This window comes from Aulostomus chinensis, chromosome 24 (assembly GCF_037954235.1).
Source record: "Aulostomus chinensis isolate RoL2024-O1b breed Wild chromosome 24, RoL_Achi_v1.0, whole genome shotgun sequence".
Lineage (NCBI taxonomy): Eukaryota > Metazoa > Chordata > Actinopteri > Syngnathiformes > Aulostomidae > Aulostomus > Aulostomus chinensis.
Genome location: NC_141343.1, coordinates 16,831,049 through 16,847,500, shown reverse-complemented (window position 1 = coordinate 16,847,500; position 16,452 = coordinate 16,831,049). Strand labels below are relative to the sequence as shown.

General features: G+C 50.5%; 1 protein-coding gene across 1 annotated transcript in view; it reads left to right on the top strand.

The window, feature by feature from the left end:
- exoc6b (exocyst complex component 6B) overlaps positions 1 to 16,452 on the top strand; it is a 69,138-nt gene extending 52,686 nt beyond the window's left edge. Inside the window, exons 21-22 of the mRNA XM_086198223.1 lie at positions 9,439 to 9,551; positions 11,746 to 16,452. Of these exons, the coding sequence (XP_086054349.1) occupies positions 9,439 to 9,551; positions 11,746 to 11,872 (240 nt within the window). The 3' untranslated portion in view covers positions 11,873 to 16,452. The remainder of the gene's footprint in view (positions 1 to 9,438; positions 9,552 to 11,745) is intronic.

Below are 16,452 nucleotides of genomic sequence, written 5' to 3'. Positions count from 1 at the left end.
GCACGAGTCGTAGTTACTGTGGTTTAAGGTTCTCCGTCTATCACCGGGGTGATGAAGAACATTGGCAAGTTCCCCCAGCACAGTAAAAACTGAGGGGATTCGAGGGTGGAGGAGTTGACCCGCACCCTCGTCCTGCACCCCCAGCCAGCCGGGGAGAACCGAGGAACCGAACCAGCAACCCCTCGCGTTGGTACAGGTGATCTGCAACCCAAACTGTTGCAAGGTTCTGGAGGCTGTCAGCAACGTTCTGTTCCCCACACCCTCGATATTTAGAACATCCAGAGGTTTGTGGTTACTTCACATTGGTGTGAGTGAGTGAGTGTGTGTGTGGCTGTGTGCATGCGTGTGTGTGTGTGCGTGCGTGTGTGAGTGAGTGAGTGAGTGTGTGTGGCTGTGTGTGTGTGTGTGTGGCTGTGTGCATGCGTGTGTGTGGCTGTGTGCATGCGTGTGTGTGTGTGTGTGCGTGCGTGTGTGAGTGAGTGTGTGTGTGGCTGTGTGCATGCGTGTGTGTGCATGCGTGTGTGAGTGAGTGTGTGTGTGGCTGTGTGCGTGCTTGTGTGTGTGTGTGCATGCATGTGTGAGTGAGTGAGTGTGTGTGTGTGTGTCTGCATGCATGTGTGAGTGAGTGAGTGTGTGTGTGTGGCTGTGTGCATGCATGGGTGTGTGAGTGAGTGAGTGTGTGTGTGAGTGTCTGTGCATGCATGAATGTGTGTGAGTGCATGCGTGTGTGTGTGTGAGTGTCTGTGTGCATGCATGAATGTGTGTGAGTGCATGCGTGTGTGTGTGAGTGTCTGTGTGCATGCGTGTGTGTGTGAGTGTGAGTGAGTGTGTGTGTGAGTGTGCATGTGTGTGAGTGAGTGTGCATGTGTGTGTGTGAGTGTGTGTGTGAGTGTGCATGTGTGTGAGTGAGTGTGTGAGTGTGTGAGTGTCTGTGTGCATAAGTGAGTGTGTGTGTCTGCATAAGTGAGTGTGTGTGTGTGTGTCTGCATGCGTGAGTGTGTGTGTGTCTGCATAAGTGAGTGTGTGTGTGGGGCTGTGTGCATGCGTGTGTGTGTGTGCATGCATGAATGTGTGTGTGTGAGTGTCTGTGTGCATGCGTGTGTGTGTGTGAGTGTCTGTGTGCATGCGTGTGTGTGTGTGAGTGTCTGTGTGCATGCATGAATGTGTGTGTGTGTGTGAGTGTGCATGTGTGTGAGTGAGTTTGTGCATGCATGAATGTGTGAGTGTCTGTGCATGCGTGAGTGTGTGTGTGAGTGTCTGTGTGTGTGAGTGTCTGTGTGCATGCGTGTGTGTGTGAGTGTCTGTGTGCATGCATGAATGTGTGAGTGAGTATGAGTGAGTGTGAGTGAGTGTGTGTGAGTGAGTGAGTGAGTGTCTGTGTGTGAGAGTGTCTGTGTGCATGCATGAATGTGTGAGTCTGTGTGCATGCATGAATGTGTGTGAGTGTCTGTGTGCATGCGTGAGTGTGTGTGTGTCTGTGCATAAGTGAGTGTGTGTGTGTGTGTGTCTGTGCATAAGTGAGTGTGTGTGTGTGTCTGTGCATGCGTGAGTGTGTGTGTGTCTGTGCATCAGTGAGTGTGTGTGTCTGCATCAGTGAGTGTGTGTGTCTGCATCAGTGAGTGTGTGTGTGTCTGTGCATGCGTCAGTGTGTGTGTGTCTGTGCATGCGTGAGTGTGTGTGTGTCTGTGCATGCGTGTCTGTGTGTGTGCGCACTGTGGCGTTGCGTCCTACCAGTAGAAAAGCTTGCAGCAGCAGAGTTCGGCTCGTCCCCTCGGCGGCCGCTCGGGCGCCAGCTCACATTCCTCCACCTCGGGCCGTCCTGCCTGCTGCTGATTGGTCAGCGAGTCGTTGCTCTGCTACGCCACAGATGTTGAAATTCCATCCGTGTGTCTGTAGCTCCTCCCCTGTCCTCTGCGTGTCACCTCTCCTCTCCCAGCTTCCACGCTGATACGATTTCAAGGTCTGGAAAATCGGCACGGCCTCCGTTTATACTGACGCGCCTGAATCTCACGTGACCGTCGGCAGATGCTGGGCGTGTCGGTGCGGACAGGAAGCAGATTGACTCGGTTGCAGGAAGTAAAACTTTGGATGAAGAGCGAGAGCAGAGATGCGGGAGCATGCCGGTCCAGGCGGTTGAGGCGCTCATTCCTGAGTTGTACTGGGACCACCGTCCGTCTGTCCCGTGTGTGGCAGTAGATGATGAGGCGGCGTGGACGCTCGCCCCGGGCCCAGCACACGGGCACAGTTGTGCCCCTCCTCCCAGGCCTCATTGATAAACAGCTGCTGGCAAAGACAGCAAGGTCAGGAACACCTGGAACTTGTCGTCCATGTTGAATCAGGTTCTGGATCAGGAGGTCATTACCGAACACGCCTGGCGTGGCCGGGCTCCGCCCACACTCAGAAGGCGGCTCAGACCAGTCGAGGGGTTCTGCTCCCGGGGCGGAGACCTGCCTGGACGCTTGTCTGTGGAGTTTAGGTCTGAAGTTCCACATCTTGCGAGACGCAGGAGATGAACGTCTGACTGCAGCCGAACTCACCGGTCCAGACCTGGACCTCCCTCAATCTGGTTCTGGAGTCCTGGGACGGCGCCAGCGGTCCACCTGAACGATGGGGTGGGGAGTTTTTAGATGAAACCTGTCGTTGGTCTCTCCTCTGACGTCTGGGGCTGAGCGCTTCTGCCCCTCGTCCCATCCCAGCATGACGGCTGCATGTGGCCTGGCCTGCGGAGCCGCCCGTGATGATCAGGGCTGATGATGAGATGAGGCCCGGAGGGACAGACACCGCCATCTCACCTGAGGGGAAGGTGAGGCGGAGGGAGGGGGAGGCTCCGTTAAAACAACCTCCGTCTCCACCCGTCCGTTCTCTCGCGCTGTCACGCAGGCGTGGGGCAGCAGGAACCTTCACTCCAGTGTTTGTCACTGCGTTGTTCCTGACTGGAGCGCTGAAGAACACTCCCTACCTGTTGGCCTCCAGGAAGTAAAGCCTCACCTGGAGAGAGAGAGTGTGTGTGTGAGCGTGTGTGTGAGTGTCTCCTGACAGCAGCCTTCTCACGGAGGCTCATATCTGCTTGCTCAGCAGCTCTGCCAGCCGGAGGTTCTCATCTCTAAAGCTACCAGTTCATTTTGAACTCAGTGGAACCCACGGTCGGTGGGTTTGGACCCCTGGAGATCTTAGCGCTCCTGTTCTGAACCGTTCTGCTTGTAAGGGCCTGGACCTGGTTTTGATTTTGACTTAAAACCCTCCGGACAAGTGGTGAAGGAGTCTTCAGTTGAACCTGCAGGAACGCCAAGGCGGGCGAGGAGACGCCAGGGTTCTGAAGGGAACGGCGTCGGTGGAGGTCGGTGCCAGCGAGCACGGAGATGGAAAACATGAGTGGGAGGAAGGTCTTGGCCACTTTCTGAATTCGCTGGGAGAGAGAACGAGACATGAATGTGCAAAAATGGAGTGGAGCAGAAAGCGAGGGATGGCGAGTGAAAGAGTGCAGTCAGGTGAAAGTGATACGGCGGCTGAAATGGACGGGCAGGGTGGTCTGTCGCTACGTCCCTCGACCTCTCTCCCCCTCTCTCTCCTCGGGAGGCTGACACTTCCCTTCATCCGTTTGACCGCTCACAGAAGGGGGGATGAATAGAGGGGTGAAAGAGCGGGACGAGCGGCGAAGGGAGGATGAGCATCAGACCGACATCTAAATGCTCGCCCGCCGATCTATTGGAAGAGAGAGAGAGAGACTCACAAGCATGGGAGCACAAAATCGACACAAAACTGAAGTTGACCGACATGAACACACACACACACACACACACACACACACACACACATCACTTTAAGTGGGTGGGTGCAATGTAAGGTCAGGATAAGTATTGATGCCAGGGAGGGGTGGGAAACAAGTCCTCCGACCCCCCAAACATCCTTATCTGATCAAACACGCACACACACACACTCCTGTGACTTCAGTGCTACACACACACACACACACACACTCCTGTGACTTCAGTGCTACACACACAGACACACACACACTCCTGTGACTTCAGTGCTACACACACACACACACACTCCTGTGACTTCAGTGCTACACACACACACACACACTCCTGTGACTTCAGTGCTACACACACACACACACTCCTGTGACTTCAGTGCTACACACACACACACTCCTGTGACTTCAGTGCTACACACACACACACACACACACACACACACACTCCTGTGACTTCAGTGCTACACACACACACTCCTGTGACTTCAGTGCTACACACATACACTCCTGTGACTTCAGTGCTACACACACACACTCCTGTGACTTCAGTGCTACACACACACATTCCTGTGACTTCAGTGCTACACACACACACACACTCCTGTGACTTCAGTGCTACACACACACATTCCTGTGACTTCAGTGCTACACACACACACACACTCCTGTGACTTCAGTGCTACACACACACACACACTCCTGTGACTTCAGTGCTACACACACACACTCCTGTGACTTCAGTGCTACACACACACACTCCTGTGACTTCAGTGCTACACACACACACTCCTGTGACTTCAGTGCTACACACACACACTCCTGTGACTTCAGTGCTACACACACACACTCCTGCATCTCTCCTGCTGACAACACACAACCTTTGATAACACCACAAAAAAATAGATGCTCATGTGTGTCCATATCTCCAGATTTATGGTGTGTGTGTGTGTGTGTGTGTGTGTGTGTGTGTGTGTGTGTTTGTGTGTGTGTCGGCCCCTGTCTCAACTTCCTGTCCTGTCTGTGGCCGGCCTTATCGGTGTGACAACAGGTCAGCCAGTGGTCATGACAACAGGCTATTCAGTGACCTGGTTGGACCGGGGCAGAGCGGCGGTTCGCTGTTTCCGACCAATGGTCACACGGCGGTCAGGCGTGGGGGGGCACACACGCTGCTATACATGACTGTAAATTCATCTCTCTCACACACACACACACACACACACACACACTACTAAAGCTCCTCAGCAGTGTGGACAGGGGACCGGCGTGGTGACCGGGTCAGGTCATTGTTCTGCGTTATCAGTCTTGACCTTGCTGTCAGTCTCCCCAATACCACTAGCATCCACACGCCTCTTCCTGTCTGTGATTATGAGGGTGTGTGTGTGTGTGTGTGTGTGTGTGTGTGTGTGTGTGAGAGAGAGAGAGATTCTGTGGTCATTTGATGGTCAAACCCACAAGTCGAGAGCCTTGAATGGTTCTCACCTTTCAGCCGTTTCCTGTTTTGGGTTGCGGAGGAGACGGAGGAGGAGCAGCGTCGTGTTGTTCAACCTGTTGTTGGAGCCGTTAGTCAGCTGACAGCGGGAGGAGCAGTTTGAGGTCACACACAAAGATGGACGTGGCTGCTGGGTTGTAACCAAGGACATTCACGTCAGTCACAGTCGGTTCCTCCTCCGAGAAGCTTTCTCCCGTTAGCTGGAGGCTGTGGCGGCGAGTTCCTGACTCAAACATATTCTTCCACCTGATGTTCAGGTAGAAGTGTACCACCCAGAAGATTGATGCTTTTATTCTGAAAACCAGAGCTCAGGTCAGACTTGCACTAAGCCTGTGAATGGAGCCCGTATAGTTGTCAACGTGTGGTTCCTCCTAAAGGTGAGAGCAGGGATGAACCCAGGCTGAACCCCGGCCCAGATTTAACCTCTCGGAAGGAGAAAACTGTGTGGACCCACATTGACTTGAAAAAGTGGCGGAGGCTAAATTGACCTTTTAAAAAGTGCTTGAATCTAAATTGAGCTGCGAGCTAAAAGGCCTGTTTGTTTTGGAGTCTTCCGTCTTTATTTGCTTTATCAGCGCAGCTCCCAGCAGGCCCGCACTCGTCCCTCGCTCCCTCCTTCCTCCTCCGTAACATCCAGTTACCCTCCGCCTGACCTCCTTCCTCCTTCCTTCTCCTGCAGTCCTGTAATATTTCCCTCATCCTTCTTTTTCACTTTTCCTCTCACTCACCTCCTCTCTCTCCCCCTCCTTCCTCTCTCCGTCTGGATAGTGTCTAACTGACAGCCGAGACCCCTGAGTGAACCACTCGGCACTCTCCTCTCGTTTTTGTTTTCCAGCCTCCATCCATTTCAGCCGTCTCACTTGTTTTAGGAGGTTGAACAACTTTTCTGTCGCTGCTGAATGAGGGAGGGAGGGAGGGAGGGAGGGAGAGAAGAGTGAGGGAAAGACGGGGGTACATGGAGACCAGAGAAACCGGCCGGCACCTGCTGTCCAAGCACACTGATGATGTAGTAAAATACTTGAACAAGTAGAAATACTGCAGTAGTGCGTGCTGGCGGCGGCGTGCTGGCGGCGGCGTGCTGGCCTACTAGAGGCCAGGCTGCTGTGATGGAGGTTAGAACACGCAGGAGAGTTTAGTTGTTGACTCTGAGTGGCAGGAACCTCTCCTCACGCCTCCACCCACCCTGTGGCTCCCCCCCCAGTGGTAGAACCTCCACCTGGGAACTCTGGAGCACGCCGTGATGTCCAGCATCTATTTTTGTCAAAAGAAAGCACTTGTGCTCCTTTCATGACTCTGTGGGAGCGGTGCGCGATGACAGATGGCGAGGGGTAACCGTGGAAACCACCTTCCTGCTCAGTGAGCGGAGTTCTTCAGGATGGCCTTCTCAGGGCGGCCTCAGTCCGGCCTCAGCGCTCTGACAGGTGTCGGCTGTGATGGCGTGAAGGAAGAGGAGTGGTGACGGACCGGCGCGGCGAGAATGCAGATGTGCAGTGCTCAGCACTCCAAAGCTCGACTGATGGATCGATCGATCAGTCGATCCACAGTGTATCGTAGAATCATTCGTATCCATCAGCAGCCTTTTGAGTTTCTGCCAGATGAACTGCCGTTGGCGGTCACATGACCTCCCTGGAGGAGCCAAGTCTACGTGAAGGACTGGATCAGGATGATGAGAGAGCCGTCCACTGGGACTCCAGGAGGAGCCCTGATGGTTTTGGTGGTCAACCCTTCAGTTCAGCTGGGAAACGACAAACGTAGGAAGAGGGAAAAGAGGAGGAGAAACAAGTTTGTAGGAGAGAAAGTGAGAGGAAGATGGAAGCTGGAGAGAAGGAGAGGCCGCGGTGAATCAGGAGGAGGAGGTTGATGATTGACCAGGAGACGGAGGGGAAGACGAGAAAGAGGAGGATGGGGACCCCATTAGCGGAGGAGAAAACAACCGCAGAAGTGAGGGCAGCGTCACTTTGTTTTTCTGCTCGTCCCCTCCGAAGAATACGAGGAAGCAATAATGGGAGTGTGTGAGGAGACGGGAGCGATAGCACGGCGAGGTCACGGCGAGGTGAGCGGGGGGGCCAGACGGAGGGAGAAGTTCAGCGGGAGGTGAAGAGAGACCTGCCGTGGTGTGTGTGTGTGTGTGTGTGTGTCGGGTGAATGGAGGGTCAGGTGTGTGTGTTCACGGGAGGACCTGCTGCTGGCTCGCATGTCGCTGTGTTCTGGAAGGCCCACGCTCGCCAGGTCTTCTTTTTTTTCCATCTGCACTTTTGCATTTCCATCAGTCTTATCCTCCCCCTCCTCCCCCTTTCTTCACGACTGTCCTCCTCTTTCACTCCTTCCTCCCAACTTACCTACTGACCTCAAGTTCACCCAAAGCTTCCTTTTTAGCCCAGAAAATTTGATTTTCAGGGTCCAAAAAGTCTTAAATTTAGTGATAAATGGTGTCAACAGAACCAGATACTGGTACACGCCCCCTTTTATCACATGATTGATGCAGATGTTTTAGGGTGAAATTTATATATATATATATATATATATATATATATATATATATATATATATATGTATATATATATATATATATATATGTATATATATATATATATATGTATATATATATATATATGTATATATATATGTATATATATATATGTATATATATATATATATGTGTATATATATATATGTATATATATATATATATATATATGTATATATATATATGTATATGTATAATCTCTCTCTCTCTCTCTCTCTCTCTCTCTCTATATATATATGTATATATATATATGTATATATATATGTATATATATATATGTATATATATATGTATATATATATATGTATATATATATGTATATATATATATGTATATATATATGTATGTATATGTATAATCTCTCTCTCTCTCTCTATATATATATATATGTATATGTGTATATGCATGTGTGTATGTGTATTTATGTGTGTGTATATGTGTATATATGTATGTGTATTTATATGTGTGTATATGTGTGTATGTGTATATGTATGTGATATATGTGTATGTGTGTGTATATACGTAATATGTACATGTGTGTATATACATACCTTAGCTAGCATAGCATGGATTATACCAGCGCAGGGCCTGTTGGCTGAGGGGCGGGGCCATTTGTGAATGTCTCTGATCTTTGACTTTGATCTTTGTCATCCACACTGTCATCTCAGCCTGCAGACCCTCAACCAAGAGGAATGAACATCATGGCTGTCTTCTCCTGGGGAGACGCTCTGCCACTGACATGATGTATTTACACGTGTTGCATGAGGTCACATGACTGCAGCGTTCTGGTGCAGCCTTTGTTGCTATGTTACCGTATGCCAGCAGAACTACAGACTAGCAGAAGCAACTTTCTCCTGAGTGCCATCACCTGGGCACAGTGTGACATCCTGAAGGATGTGACTGTTGGCATTAGTCCCGCCCCTCCTCAGCTGTGATTGGACGGCACGGACAAGTGTGACATTTTATTACATTTTTGAACTTGTGCCGACTAGAAAACATCGCTGATGTCTCGGGCGCTCACGCTGAACCCCTGTCTCTCCGCCGGCGTTCGTGGCACCGCCTGCAAACACTCAGGTGGACAAACACCGGCCTGCAGGGTGAAGGGACTCCTTCAGAGTCGAGTGTCTCTGGGCTCTGTTGATCAGCCTGCTGGTCAGGCAGCACCGGCCGCCATCCAGCCAAAAACCACACAAGCTTCCTTTGACTGTTTTCTGTCACACTCCTGAGGTCCGTCATTCTTGTCCTCCTCTTCCATCGCTCCTTTCATCTGTCCGTCTTCGTCGGGCCTTCATGTACCCTCCTCCTCCTCCTCTTCTTCTGTTTTTCATTTCTCTCCACTTTTCCATCTTTAGTCTCTCCCCCCCCCCCACATGTGGTTTTGTTCTCCATCTTCTCTCTCTCTCATCCCTCTTTCACATATGGTTTCTCTCTCTTGGTCTGCGAGTGTTTGGTGTTACCCAGAGTTCACTGGGACTCGTGTGTGTGTGTGTGAGGTTAAGTTCAGCAGGGCAGCAGCGGGTTATGCAACAGTTTTAAATGTGAGCCGTATGGAGGACGCCCCCCCCCCCACTCTCTTGCTTTTCTGTGTTTATTTACCTGAGTGTGAATGCATCCCCAGTTCAAAGAAAGCAGGCACGTGAGTGAATTTTTGTCTTCCTCTAGTTGCTGGACCTGTTCACTCAGTGGGATTGGTCGACCTACCTGGCGGACTACGGTAAACCCACCTGTAAATACCTGCGAGTCAACCCACACACCGCCCTCGCCCTGCTGGAGAAGTGAGTCCCCCCATCAACTCAAGTTAAACTTTAATGAATGTCCACAGAGCCAGAAAGGTGCTGAGACCCAGGCTAGTTAGCTTAGCACAATGACTGGTAGTGGGTGGGAAGTGTTAGCGTAGCTGCGTCTCTGCCTGCATTAACATCAGGAGGGTTGTGTGTAACCTTGGTGATGAATACCAGTTTAACATGAGGAGACGTTGTAGTGGTAGAATCAGACACGTAGCCGGAACTACTTTCCTGACTGGGAGCAGTGATTTGACGCAGCACCTCCAAAGCTCCATTGGAACTTGGGTCAACAGAACCAAAGGTTTGTTGAGGACTAGAAGAGCGACTGCTGCTACTGATGATGAGGAGGAGGAGGGTTCCTGCTGGACACACCAGCATCCTGGACCTGAGCTAGCTGATGCTAACACTTCCCACCCACTACCAGCCATTGGGCTAAGCTAACTAACCTGGACCTGAGCTAGCTGATGCTAACACTTCCACCCACTACCAGCCATTGGGCTAAGCTAACTAGCATCCTGGACCTGAGCTAGCTGATGCTAACACTTCCACCCACTACCAGCCATTGGGCTAAGCTAACTAACCTGGACCTGAGCTAGCTGATGCTAACACTTCCACCCACTACCAGCCATTGGGCTAAGCTAACTAGCCTGGACCTGAGCTAGCTGATGCTAACACTTCCCACCTACTACCAACCATTGGGCTAAGCTAACTAGCCTGGACCTGAGCTAGCTGATGCTAACACTTCCACCCACTACCAGCCATTGGGCTAAGCTAACTAGCCTGGACCTGAGCTAGCTGATGCTAACACTTCCACCCACTACCAGCCATTGGGCTAAGCTAACTAACCTGGACCTGAGCTAGCTGATGCTAACACTTCCACCCACTACCAGCCATTGGGCTAAGCTAACTAACCTGGACCTGAGCTAGCTGATGCTAACACTTCCACCCACTACCAGCCATTGGGCTAAGCTAACTAGCATCCTGGACCTGAGCTAGCTGATGCTAACACTTCCACCCACTACCAGCCATTGGGCTAAGCTAACTAGCCTGGACCTGAGCTAGCTGATGCTAACACTTCCCACCTACTACCAGCCATTGGGCTAAGCTAACTAGCCTGGACCTGAGCTAGCTGATGCTAACACTTCCACCCACTACCTGCCATTGGGCTAAGCTAACTAGCCTGGACCTGAGCTAGCTGATGCTAACACTTCCACCCACTACCAGCCATTGGGCTAAGCTAACTAGCGTGGCTCTCAGGCTGTGGGACAATAACTGGATGACCCTATAAGTTGGTGTGTTCTTGAACTCAGTCAGCTGCGGGTCCCTGGGTGTCCTCATCTCAAATGTCTCCTCTCTGTCACGTTCAACAGGTTACTGAAACCGTGAGTATCGTCTCTGCTCGTGTGCTTCACGGTTTTCCTGATGTCATGACGAGTTGATTGACTTATGTTCAGACTTCAGACAGTCACTCATTTTGTTCAGAAGTGAAGAAACAATCGACAGTTTGTGTGTGTGTTGGAGAGAGACTCTGAATTAACCCTGTTGCTGTGTTGTGAATCAGGAACTGAAGCTGCTGCTTTTAACTTGGATTCAAAGTTTTTGCAGTGATTTGACTGCTAAAAATGCGTCTCAGTGGCCAAAACAACGTTGTGATGCCAGTTTGTGCACAACGAGAATTTGACTCTCGTCAGGTTTTGTTTTGTTTTGGGTTTTTTTGCTGGATGACAAACAAACGTCCTCAAAAAACGGTTGGTGATGAACGTCTCATGCAGGTGTTTGTGTCACCTGGTGACTTGGGGTGGAATAACAACCTGCATGAAAGCTCGCTCCTCACACTCACACAAGGTCAGACCTACAATCGTGTGGTGTTGGGGTGGGGGTGGGGGGGGGGGGGGGTTGTGTAAACTTTGTCTGGTGGACCTCCAGGAGGCCCAGGTTTGGTCGGCCCTCTACACCAGGAGGAAGCATCATTCCGGGGCTTATTTGATCTGATGGACCCCTGAACATCCTGGAGGTTCTTAACAAGCCAGTGTTCTGGGACAGCACACGCACACACACACACACACACACACACACACACACACACACACACACAGACAGAGTGATGACTGTGTGAAAGCATTAGATGACCCCTAGAGTGTAAATATGCATGGATACTAAAGCAGACCACCTCTCCCCCCCCCAGGATGAGGGAATCCAGCAGGAAGAACAACGTCTTCGCCCAGTTCAGAAAGACGGACCGAGACCGGCAGAAACTCATCGACACCATCATCAAGCAGCTACGCAACCTCATTACGCAGCACCAGGCTTAGCCCCGCCCACTCACCCATTGTTACTGTGCACCTGAATGAACGCAAGCCGCAGCACCGTCCTCATTCCCTGACAAGTATTTTGCTGTCTCGTCATGCACCCGCTAACCCTTCCTGGAGGACGAGAGCTACGGAATCTTGGCGTGGAGAAACACGGTGGTGCCCGGCGCCGCTCTGTTTTGCCCCATGATGTAAATACAATGGTGTGACGGTTGGTCTGACTAGTCCCACCTCTCCTCCCCTGTGATTGGACAGTGAGGAATGTGGTTGAACATTTTCATCAAGTCTTGGCGTCTGAGGGGTAGAAATGGAGGACACAGACACGAACAGGATGCCAGGTGTGTTCCTGAAGGCGGTGCTAATACTACGATGCCACCAACACAACTAGCATCTTTAGTCAAGGCGTGAAGGCTCCGCCCCTAAGACCAGTTGCTGATGTCATAGCCTTTGCGCTGCATCCAATGTCTGCTTCCTCCTTAAAAAGACACATTTTCCTTCCACTGATGTCAAACACGCCGTTATTGCTGAGTTTGCTCGGTCATTGCAGGAGAGTCGGAGGCTGTGTTGATGAGTTTCCTGTTTGTCTTCACTAGACTCCGCCCACAGTCTTCCAGGTCTCTCTTCTCCTCCACCGACCACAAGGTGTCGTCGGAGACATGTCCAGGCCAAGGAGATGTCAACCAATCAGAGTTGACAAACACTCCGTCTAAATTCTGGTCCCTACTAACGGAGAAATGTTGATGTGAATATATGAACAAATGTGACGGCGTCCGTCTTCATAGCTCCGCCTCTTCCTCCTCAGTCAGAACAACCTGTTAGCACAAGTCTAGAACATGATTGTACGTCGTCTCCCAGACGGCAGCGCAGCACTGAAACGATGTTACTCAGCAATACTACACAACATGGCGGCTTGCTTCTTCATCACTACGACCTGCGAACACTTGAATGCTCACATCTTCTTCCCTCGCCGTAGTAAAGCACAGCAAGCGATTAGAAGGGGGCGGAGTCATCCTCCTCCTTGTAGTGAAACTTGATCTGATACGACCACCTGCTCGCCACTCTCCTCTAAAACGCCAATGTCTTGGGAAGTCTGCGTATTGTTCCCAGGGACATGCTAGTTAGCTTAGCCCAGTGCCTGGTAGTGGGTGGAAGTGTTAGCATCAGCTAGCTCAGGTTCAGGATGCTGGTTAGCTTAGCCCAATGGCTAGTAGTGGGTGGAAGTGTTAGCATCAGCTAGCTCAGGTCCTGGCTAGTTAGCTTAGCCCACTGGCTGGTAGTGGGTGGAAGTGTTGGCATCAGCTAGCTCAGGTTCAGGATGCTGGTTAGCTTAGCCCAATGGCTAGTAGTGGGTGGAAGTGTTAGCATCAGCTAGCTCAGGTCCTGGCTAGTTAGCTTAGCCCAATGGCTGGTAGTGGGTGGAAGTGTTAGCATCAGCTAGCTCAGGTCCAGGCTAGTTAGCTTAGCCCAATGGTTGGTAGTGGGTGGAAGTGTTAGCATCAGCTAGCTCAGGTCCAGGCTAGTTAGCTTAGCCCAATGGCTGGTAGTGGGTGGAAGTGTTAGCATCAGCTAGCTCAGGTCCAGGATGCTAGTTGGTTTAGCCCAATGGCTGGTAGTGGGTGGAAGTGTTAGCATCAGCTAGCTCAAGACCAGGCTAGTTAGCTTAGCCCAATGGCTGGTAGTGGGTGGAAGTGTTAGCATCAGCTAGCTCAGGTCCAGGATGCTAGTTGGTTTAGCCCAATGGCTGGTAGTGGGTGGAAGTGTTAGCATCAGCTAGCTCAAGACCAGGCTAGTTAGCTTAGCCCAATGGCTGGTAGTGGGTGGAAGTGTTAGCATCAGCTAGCTCAGGTCCAGGATGCTAGTTGGTTTAGCCCAATGGCTGGTAGTGGGTGGAAGTGTTAGCATCAGCTAGCTCAAGACCAGACTAGTTAGCTTAGCCCAATGGCTGGTAGTGGGTGGGAAGTGTTAGCATCAGCTAGCTCAGGTCCAGGTTAGTTAGCTTAGCCCAATGGCTGGTAGTGGGTGGGAAGTGTTAGCATCAGCTAGCTCAGGTCCAGGATGCTGGTGTGTCCAGCAGGAATCCTCCTCCTCCTCATCATCAGTAGCAGCAGTCGCTCTTCTAGTCCTCAACAAACCTTTGGTTCTGTTGACCCAAGTTCCAATGGAGCTTTGGAGGTGCTGCGTCAAATCACTGCTCCCAGTCAGGAAAGTAGTTCCGGCTACGTGTCTGATTCTACCACTACAACGTCTCCTCATGTTAAACTGGTGTTCATCACCAAGGTTACACACAACCCTCCTGATGTTAATGCAGGCAGAGACGCAGCTACGCTAACACTTCCCACCCACTACCAGTCATTGTGCTAAGCTAACTAGCAGTCAGCCAGTCAGGATGCAAATTTCTCAAAACTGGATTTGTTCTTTTAAATTTGGGTGCAATAACTGTGTGTGTGTGTGTGAGAATCATATAAAGGGATTATTTTTTCTCACAAGGGAACTTCTGCTCTGTTATGTAAACGAGGGAATTTCAGTTGCAGTTTTCTGTTTGCTGTGCATGCAGCACTGGTCTGAGTTCAGACTTGCTTGTGTGTGTGTGTGTGTGTGTGTGTTTGTGTGTGTGTTATAATCCTGGGGGGCGGAGTCATTAAGGGTCTTACTAAGGGAACGAGGGTTTCGTTATCGAATGTGCCTTTGCTGTATTTTTCTTTCCGCCCAGTCAAAGTGAGAACGCAGCAGTCGCTCCTGCACCAGGATCAGAAAGGTTTCCAACATTTATTTTTTTTTTGCGACAAATGCTTGTCCCTGTTACTTCTCGACCAATCAGACAGTGGCGTGTGGCGGCTGCAGGGGTCACATGTCCTCACTCTGAAGGTGTTGCTTTGAGGTTTGGGTTTTTTTGGGAGCAGTTTAAATCTTTATTGAGACAGAAGCACTGCTCATGCTGTTGTGTTAAACCACTAATGAACGAAAGTCAAATACTAATAAAGTAGCAGCAGTTGTCAACAATTATAAAATAAAGGCAGAAATGTTTCAACACAGTTTGAGTCTTCCGTGCTGACGTGGGCGGCGCAGGCCGGCGGCGCGCTCGCTGCCGAGTCATTGCCACTTGTATGACTCAACTTGATGAAGTTGTTTTGCTGTCATCACGAACATCAGTGAAAAGGAGGCGAAACAGGAAGAAGAGAAATGACAGCGTAAGGCAGTGACACTTGTGGTGGGCGGAGCCAATCCTGCACGTACAAGAGAACCTGCAAACGAATGTAAGACCCTCCTCATGCGACCTTTGACCTCCCTGACAGCAGGAATGAGTGCTTTGATGGATATGATTCACAAAGTGTGCATGCGCTCATTCACTGGAGCGCAGCGAAGCAAATCCAAAGTAGCACAAGCTCGCAGCATGCTCCTCTGACGAAGGTTTGTGTGTGTGTGTGTGCACGCGCTTAGGCTACGGCGGTCTCTAGAGGAGTGTTCACAGGTTCAGGAGCCCCCCCCCCTTCATCAGAATGACCCCTGACCCCCCAAAAACTGCCGTTTTTGTCACAAAGATTTCTGGACGTTGGCAGTGAATCAGCGAATGTTCACTTGTGTGTGTGTGTGTGTGTGTCCACTGCAAACACACATCCACACACAGGTCTAATGAAGATGGATGATGACAGCACACACACTTCCCCTCAGCTGCTGGTTATTGATGAGCCCATGGAGGTCAAAGGTTACAGAAACACCAACTTTCACTTCCTCTCTGATGTCGTTGCATTTTTGATGTTTTCTGTCTGTCAAGGAACAAAAGTTCTTTTTGGCTTCAACTTCCTGATTAACTTATCGTTTACTTGTTATTTTTCATGGTCATTAATGATAAAAAGAGGAAAAACACGTCCACGCACACACGCACGCACGCACGCACACACGCACGCGCAGAGTCATTGAGCCCAGATGTGGAACAACCACTGACTGCTGATGTCAGATACAAACACCCGTAAAACATGATTTAACACGCACTCATGCCCTAATGAACACACTCATCTACACACACGACCATGACCTCACCTTGCACTACTCACCATCTACACACACACACACACACACACTCACTGACCTAATGAACTGTGTTTTCTCGCTGACGGCGATGTGTCATCATGAGAAACTAACACTACATGTGTTACCTATGAAGCTCCCAGTTACTGTGTACATGTGTCGGGAAATAGTTGGTCACACACACACACACACACACACACACACACACATTATGCACTTCCACAGTGTTGTGGTCACTAAGGCTGTGTGTGTGTGTTTGTGTGTTGCCTCGGAGTCAAACAGTGGGACATTTGAGGACACAAAGATGCTTTACTGAATCAGTGCTGCGCTACAAATTCTCATCGAGTCGCCATGGTAACTGTCAACAGGTTGCTGGAGGTAACACCCATCTGGATGAGATGGAGGTGTGTGTGTGTGTGTGAGAGAGAGAGTAAATCAACAAGAATTAGGCTTTCGTTTTGTTCATTAATACAACTTAGGACTTCTCACTTTCCCTTTTTTCACCTCAGTCTCTCCCCGTGTGTGTGTGGCTTCCTGCGGACCGCTAAGCTCCCTAA